The sequence below is a fragment of the Bubalus bubalis genome, chromosome 2 (genome assembly GCF_019923935.1).
Source record: "Bubalus bubalis isolate 160015118507 breed Murrah chromosome 2, NDDB_SH_1, whole genome shotgun sequence".
NCBI classification, from domain to species: domain Eukaryota; kingdom Metazoa; phylum Chordata; class Mammalia; order Artiodactyla; family Bovidae; genus Bubalus; species Bubalus bubalis.
The window spans coordinates 22,578,726-22,587,070 of NC_059158.1; the positions used below are offsets into that span (position 1 = coordinate 22,578,726).

General features: G+C 33.7%; 1 protein-coding gene across 1 annotated transcript; it reads right to left on the minus strand.

The window, feature by feature from the left end:
* Positions 1-6,714: 6,714 nt before the first annotated feature.
* LOC112578683 (olfactory receptor 2W1-like) lies at positions 6,715-7,677 on the minus strand. Its single transcript, XM_025263335.3, has one exon. The coding sequence runs from the start codon at positions 7,675-7,677 to the stop codon at positions 6,715-6,717; it is 963 nt and encodes a 320-aa protein (XP_025119120.3).
* Positions 7,678-8,345: the final 668 nt, after the last annotated feature.

An 8,345-nucleotide genomic window follows, 5' to 3' on the forward strand; every position in this document is an offset into this window, starting at 1 on the left:
AAAGTCTGAACTATTTCAAACTTTGCCTGTTCTCCCCATTTCTACTGTTATTTACACTGAGCACCTGTCTTCCCCCCCCCCCCCCCACCCCCCACCCCCGGGTTACTCTATTGCCTCTTATCTTTATCCCTACTAAATGCATTCTCTATATGACAGCCAAAATTGTTCTTAAAAAATCTAAATGACCTGTGGCAGATTCATTTTGATATATGGCAAAACCAATACAATATTGTAAAGTTAAATAAAATAAAATTAAAAAAAAATCTAAATGAAATATTTTCATTTACTTGTCTGAAATCTTTCAAGATTGCTATGTACTTAGAACATAACGTGTACTCCTTGAGATAGGGGTCAACCAAAATTAAAGCAAAGCAAGTTCCTGAACTCCACTCTTCCTATGGATACATCCATTGTACAGTAGCACATAGAGCAATTCCCTCTGAAAGAAATCCAGAGACTTCGTGAGTAACTTCTATGCATTGGATGAGTGTGAAAATACTTAAATTGTAATGGGTAGGACTAATTGAGACACAATCTTTTGTTTTTCTGAACTTTATTTATTTAGCTGTATGTGGCCTTTCTTTCCAGTGCATAGACTCTCTAGTTGTGGTGCACAACACTTGTATTTCTTGCCTTCCAGATACTGGTCATTCTAATAGGTGTAAGGTGCTATGTCATTACGGTGTTTATTTGCATTTCCCTGATGATGACTGACATTGAGCACTTCCTCATTTACATGTTTGCCATTTGTGTGTCTTCTTTGAAAAATTTTCTATTCAGTACTTTTGCCCATTTTGAAATTGAATTTTTTTTTTGTTATTGAGTTGTGTGTTTTTTTAACAAATTAATTATTTTTAATTGAAGGATGGTTGCTTTACAACGTTGTGTTGGCTTCTGCCATATATCAACATGAATCAGCCGTAGGTTTAAGTATGTCCCCTCCCTCTTGAACCCTTATTCCCACCTCCCACCCCTCCTACCCCTCTAGATTATCACAGAACACCAGATTTGAACTCCCTGCGTCATAGTGTAAATTTCCACTGGTTATCTAATTTTACATATGTTAATATATATGTTTCAATGCTACTCTCTCAGTTTGTCCCACCCTCTCCTTCCTCCCCTGTGCCCACACGTCTTTTCTCTAAGTCTGTGTTTCCATTGCTGCCCTGCAAATAGGTTCATCAATACCATCTTTCTAGATTCCATATATTTGCATTAATACATAATATTTGTCTTTCTCTTTCTGACTTACTTCACTCTGTACAGTAGGCTCTAGGTTCATCCACCTTATTAGAACTGAGTCAAATGTGTTCCTTTTTATGGCTGAATAATATTCCGTTGTGTATATGTACCACAACTTCTTTATCTATTCATCTGTTGATGGACAACTAGGTTGCTTCCATGTTCTAGCTATTGTAAATAGTGCTGCAATCAACACTGGAGTGCATGTGTCTTTTTCAGTTATGGTTTCCTCAGGGTATATGCCCGGTAATGGGATTGTTAGGGTATATGCCCAGTAGTGGGATTGTTGGGTCATATGGTAGATTTATTCCTAGTTTTTTTTTTTAAAAGGAATCTCCATACTGTTCTCCATAGTGGCTGTATCATTTTGCATTACCATGTATACTTTGGATACTAGCCACTTCTCAGATATATGATTTGCAAAATTTCTCCCATTCTGTAGGTTGCCTTTTTATTTTGTAAATGTTCTCTTTTGCTTTTTAGTTTGATGTAGTTCCACTTGTTGAGTTTTGGTTTTGTTACTTGTGCTGTTGGTGTCATATCCAAACATTCTGTTAAGATGGTATACTTTGCCATTAGTCTGGTCCACTCGTCCAGAGATTTGTTAATACGTGCCTGAAGAGATTAGGATAGGAGCTCCTTTATTTCGCCCCAGAACTTGATAGCTCAATATATTTGATAACACATCTATATGTCCTCTATTTCCAATTGTTTTAATGACAATTCATGAGATGATTCCTTAGGAATCTACTTAGGTGTTAAAAAACAAAATTTAACTGACTAATTTTAAGTTCTAATTTATTAGGTGATTTTTGAACTGAGCAGCATCTCATCTGATCAGAAAGGCATTACAAGGGGTTGAACAAAAAGGAAGTTTTTTTCTTTTCAAGTATTTATTTATTGGCTGCATTGCATGTTAGTTGCAGCATGTAGGATCTTTGTTGTGTCATGTGTGATCTTTCTTTGCAGTACAGACTCTAGCTGGGGCATGTGGGCTTTGTAGTTGCAGCCAGAGGGCTTAGTTGCTCTGTGACATGGGGGATCTTAGTTTCCTGACCAGGGACTGCACCCAGGTCCCCTGCACTGTGAGGTGAATTCTCAATCATGGAACCACCAAGGAAGTACCAGGAAGGTTTTTATAGGAAGAACGATGTGGTAAGGCAGCTATTAGGACAGAAAACTGAGGATTATTTTTAGGCCAGAAAATGTTTTTGGGAGGAAGAAAATGGCAAGGGGTTTTATCATGCAGATTGCCTCTTCCTCTGGGAGAATGAAGAAGGGCAATGTGACAGATTACTTCATTCTTGCTGACCACAAAGTCCCATACTGGTTGATTAAGATTACATTTGTGGCGAAGGCTGTAACTGCAGTTAGGTTAGGTATTAAATCTAGGTTTGGTATCATGGGCTTTTAGCACAAGGACTGCTATTTTGAGTCTATAGTTTTTCTCTTTAACATCCAGGGAACTGGGAAAATCTTATAAGCCACTCTGTAAGAAAGAATTCTGCTTACAACATATACAGTTTCTCTCTATTGCATATCTGGTATATTATTGCCATTTTGAATTTTTTTACATTTTATAATCATTATCATTTATTAAAGAGATTAATTTTATTAATTTATTAAGCTTCATCTAACCTATAACATATACTTGAGACAAAACTGAAATGCAAATCAAAACCGTAAAGACGTATCACCTTACACCTTGTTAGAATGGCCAGCATTTGGAAGGCAAGAAATACAAGTGTTGGTGAGGATGTAGAGAAAAGGGAAATTTTGTGCGTGTTAGTGTAGTTTTTTTTTTTTTTTCATATACGTAAGTCTTTTGTTAACTGGGAATAGTACAGAAGGAATTTCTCTTAAAATTTATATTTCCAATCCATCATAATGTCTGACAGGTATATGTTTCATACTTAAAGTAATTTAATTGAAATTTAATATGTTTAAATATTCTTTTTTTAGGTCTAAATATTCTGATGCTTGATCAATGTGATATGTATTTCTAGTTAATATATCTACTACGCAGACATATTTGTCTTTCTTTTCAAAATCAAAACACTAGGCATGCTTGAAAATTTATGGCAGTCCATCATTTTGTGTATTTATATAGTAACAAATTACAGAAACTAAGTTTCACATGGGTGTTTGGATTCAGTGGTGTTGAAAGATCATTGATTTAATGATTTTCTTTTCTGGACTCATTTCAGGTAGAGGTACTTGATTAGTGAATGATGTTAGTGGAGTATTTTTTTAGAAATATTAATATATTCTTTTAAAAATGATATTCTTTATTTTTATTTTTGTTGAGATATAATTGATATATAACACTGTATTAGTTTTGCAATCTAAAAGTTAGCTAACTTACTATGGTAATCCTATTACCATATTATCTATTACCATAATAAGTTAGTTAACTTTTTATCACCAGATACAGCTACAATTTTTTTTTTCTTGTGATGGGAATTTTTAAGATTTACTCTCTGGGCAACTCTCAAATATACAGTACACTGTATAGCATTGTTAACTGTAGTCCTTATGCTGTCCATTATACTCCAGAACTTATCTTATAACTGGATATTTGCACTTTTTGACCACCTTTACCTGTTTTGCCAGTCTCTTGTCATCCTTTTCCCCCTGTGCCTAGGCTTTGGCAACCACTAATCTGTTTTCTGTATCGATATGTTCAGTTTTTTTAGATTCTACATGTAAGTGAAGTCATACAGTATCTTTCTCTGCCTGATTTATTTCTCCTAGCATAATGCCTTTAAGTTTCATCCATTTTTTTTTTTGCAAGTGGCAGAATCTTCTTTTTTAATGGCTAAATAATATTCCATTGTGTACACACACACACACACACACACACACACACATACCACACATTTTTTTTTTATCTGTTGTATTTATTTGCTGAGGCAAAAACAGTGGTTCCTAAATGTTAACCATATAATATTCAAACACATGAGGTGTTTTCTTATAGTGCCTTTCACACAGTAAGCATTTCATACATATTTTCTTATTGATTGTTTAATCTGGTTTCTGTTTACCAATACAATTTTGATCTACTTAAAGGCTATTTACTTGTACCCTTCATTCTAAAAACCATCCATGCTGGTTTTTAGCCTCCATACTTTATCACATCATTTTCACTTGAATGTTTTCTGCTATATTCACATATTACAGAATCTTTAGAGTTTAACTCTAGTGCCATCTACTTCATCAATATATTTCCATTTCCTCCTAATCAGACTTATCCATTACTTTCCTGAGAGTCTTTGTACTTACCACCTGTGTTAAGCAATTTAACACATAAACTTAAGTAGTTTGGGTATAGATATCCTCTAATTATATTATGTAATGTTGTTTTCTCAAACAGATAAGATGGTATCATTTTTGCTTATATGCATAATTCTCCATTTTAATTTATAATACAGGGATCAGGAAGCACAAAATCAATTCTGTCAGATTCATCATTTGTTTACCTTAGGAAGTTCTCTGGCTCCAAGTGAGAGCCTGGCACCCAGCACTATCCTATTTTGGAAAAACTTCCCACCCCCTACACACCAGGGATATCCACTACTGTTTTATGCTGAGATGAAGATAATGAAGCTAAATTTAGTAAATTAGTGAAAGAAGTGACAGGAAAATAAGGAGCTCATTATAATATCCATTTTAAATTTAAGAAAACCAAGACTTAGAAACATTAATTTTTTTTCTCAAGGTAATTTTGAGATTAGGTGTATGTAGTCTTCTGAGTCCTAGTCTAATATTTGTATCATACATTTTTTTCCTCCAATTAACCTTTTATATTACTTCAAGAATATTGACACTGTGCTAGCAGAGCATTTAAGTTAGATGACTAGAGCATATGTGGTAAATTCTTGTAAGTATTGCTGTGAGACTTGGTTAGGAAAGTAACCCTTGTTCAAATTTAATTACATTTTCTTATTATTAATGTTAATTACACTTATCAGTTATATTTTCAAGTGACATATTAGTATACAAATGTGAGGTCAGGCTTACTAAATTATAAAAATTCTGGTTAGTTTATAGAAACTCAATGTACCTAAAGGATTTATTGTAATTTAATGTAAATTCCAAGTATATACACATTTATTATTGAGAAATAAAAGGGAGATTAAGTATTTGAAATTTGGTTTAATTTGGAACCCAAATGCAGAATAGATTTAAGAAAAAAATAAAAGTAGTTAAATAAGAAAACAAACAATCATAACATAACATGTAATTTTCTGCTGAGTCCATTACTATTATATTTTTTTATGCTTAGATAATTGAAGATAGCAAAGAATGTATTTCTTAATGCTACTAACTATAAACTGTACTAAGTTAAGAGCAAACTTACCACAGAACTTAAATTCTCTCTGTGAAAATTTTTTATGAGCTAGTGAACTGTTTCTGAAGTCAACTGTAAAAAGGTATTATGTGGACAGTAAGAATATCTACACTATTCTAGATAATATTAAGTGTATTTTATGTGAGTCATTGGGGGCTTCCCTGGTAGCTCAGCAGTTGAGAATCCACCTGCAATGTGGGAGACCCAGCTTTGATCCTTGGATGCTCTGGAGGAAGGCATGGCAACCCACTCCACTATTCTTGCCTGGAGAATCCCATGGACAGAGGAACCTGGCAGCTTTAGTCTATAGGGTTGCAAAGAGTTGGACATGAGTGAAGTGACTGAGCATGCATGCTCGCAAGTCATTACTGTCCTCACTGAGAAAGTAAAAATTATCCAGTAACTCTTCCCTTTTCACATTTTAAGAATTAAGAAATGATACAGGAGAAAATGTTATGTTACTTAGAGTACAGCAATGTATCCTTCCAAATCTATCTAGATTATACTTATTAAATAAAGATTATGATTATTAAATAATGGTATCCTTTAGAGATAGGTATCAAATAATAGAAAAATATCAATATTTAACTCAAATGTCATTGCATTTCCCATAAAATATTAAATACTGTATCATACTAAATGAAAACTAAAATATTATTCATTTTATGAAATTCCACTATGTACAAATATTACATTTCTCAAAATTTATGTAAATTCCATGATTCTGTAGATCTATGTCAAAAGCCTACCTAATCTAAAAGTTGTCATATTTTCTTTTCATTGAGATTAAGACAATCATGAAATAAATCTTTCATGAATGAATGAGAAATGAATAAAATGTCACCTTTAAAATCCCTTAAATTGTGTCTTCTCACTCTTTTGTATCATGATAAAGAGGTAATAGACTTAAGTTACAAAGACCTTTTACTCAAGATAATGATAATAATGTCATAATCAGAGGCATAAAAGTAGGATGATTATAATATTATTTGCATCCACAAAATGTCTGCCTACAAGAATTAATATGTTAATTGACCTCTGTGATCTAGGGATTCCTTGCCTCACTAAAAGTGAAAGGCAATTAGAAAGCATTTTATTGCCTTACCCATGCTAATTTTTTTCTATGACTTCCAGTATCTCTTCAGTGTTGTAAATTTGTGGTCAACTCTCATCAGCTTCTTCAGTGCATCTTTCATGTCCTTATTCCTTAAGGTGTAAATGAGAGGGTTGAGACTTGGAGTGATGATGGTGTAAAAAAGAGTGAGGAACTTACCCTGCTCTTTGGAGGCATTGTTACCTGGTTGCAGGTACAGGTAGATAATAGCTCCATAGAAGATGGACACTACGGTGAGATGAGATCCACAGGTATTAACTGCTTTTCTCTGGCCTGCTTTTGATTTCATTCTCAGCACAGCTTTGGCAATGTAGCCATAGGATATAAGAATAAGGATGAGTGGTGTAAGGACAATGACAATGCCTAAAGCAAAAACAGACATTTCAACTGCTGTGGTGTCTATGCAAGCTATCTTGACCATAGCTGGCAACTCACACAAGAAATGATCCAGAAGGTTGTTTCCACATCTAGGCAAATTCAGGGTGAGTGTACATAATACCACAGAATTGGCCAGACTAATACTCCAGACTATGATAACCATCTTGAGGCATAAATGTGGGTTCATGATGACCAAATAATGCAAGGGCTTACAGATAGCTGTAAAACGATCATAGGACATAACAGCTAGGAGAAGGCACTCAATGGAGCCAAACCACATGTAAACATAGAGCTGAATGACGCAGCCCACATAGCTGATGGTCTTATCATGTCCCCACAAGTTAACCAGCATCTGGGGGACGATGCTGGTTGTGAAACACAGATCTAGGAGAGATAAATTCCGGAGGAAAAAGTACATTGGTGTGTGGAGATGGGAATCCAGGAGAGATGCAAGAATGATGGCTGTGTTACCGACCAAGGTAATTAAGTAGAAGACAGTGACAACTCCTGACAGGACCGTCTCCAGTTTGGGATGGTCGGAGAAGCCAAGCAGAATGAAGCCATGTAGAGAAGTATAATTTCTCTGGTCCATAATCCTTCAGTGTCTAATCCTAGAATTAGAAGAGCAAGAGAAAGAAGAGTGGAGAAGGAGAGAGAGGAAAGGCTTGAAGGAAGTGGTGGTGGTGGAGGAGGAGAGGAAGAAGAAGAAAAGAAGAAGGAAATTGGTCAACATAGACTAAATTAATGAAATACAGGAGTAAACAAAGGGAGAGAATTTATATTAATTAATCATTGAAAAAATTAATGGTAAAAGTAAGTGTTGCCCAACTAACCTGGTATTTGTGGTAGTTTCTTTTATAAATAAATAAATTTAAATTTAATATTATATCAATAATAAATGATATTTAACATTATATTTAATAAATATTTATTATATATTACAATATAATTTAAATAGTATGATAAACTTAATATTAATTAGATAATAAATTTAATGTTATATTAAATTTAATATATTTTAATGTGCATTAAAAAGAAATACATCTAATATTTTTATAATTAAATTTATTTATTTTTAATTGAAAGCAAATTGCTTTACAGTATTGTGTTGGTTTCTGCCAATCATCAACATGAATCAGCCATAGGTATACCTATGTCCTCTCCCTCTTGAACCTCCCCCCAAATAAATAAATTTAATATTATATTTAATATATAAATTTAATATTATATTTTTATCTAGATGACCTTGGGAGTTCACTC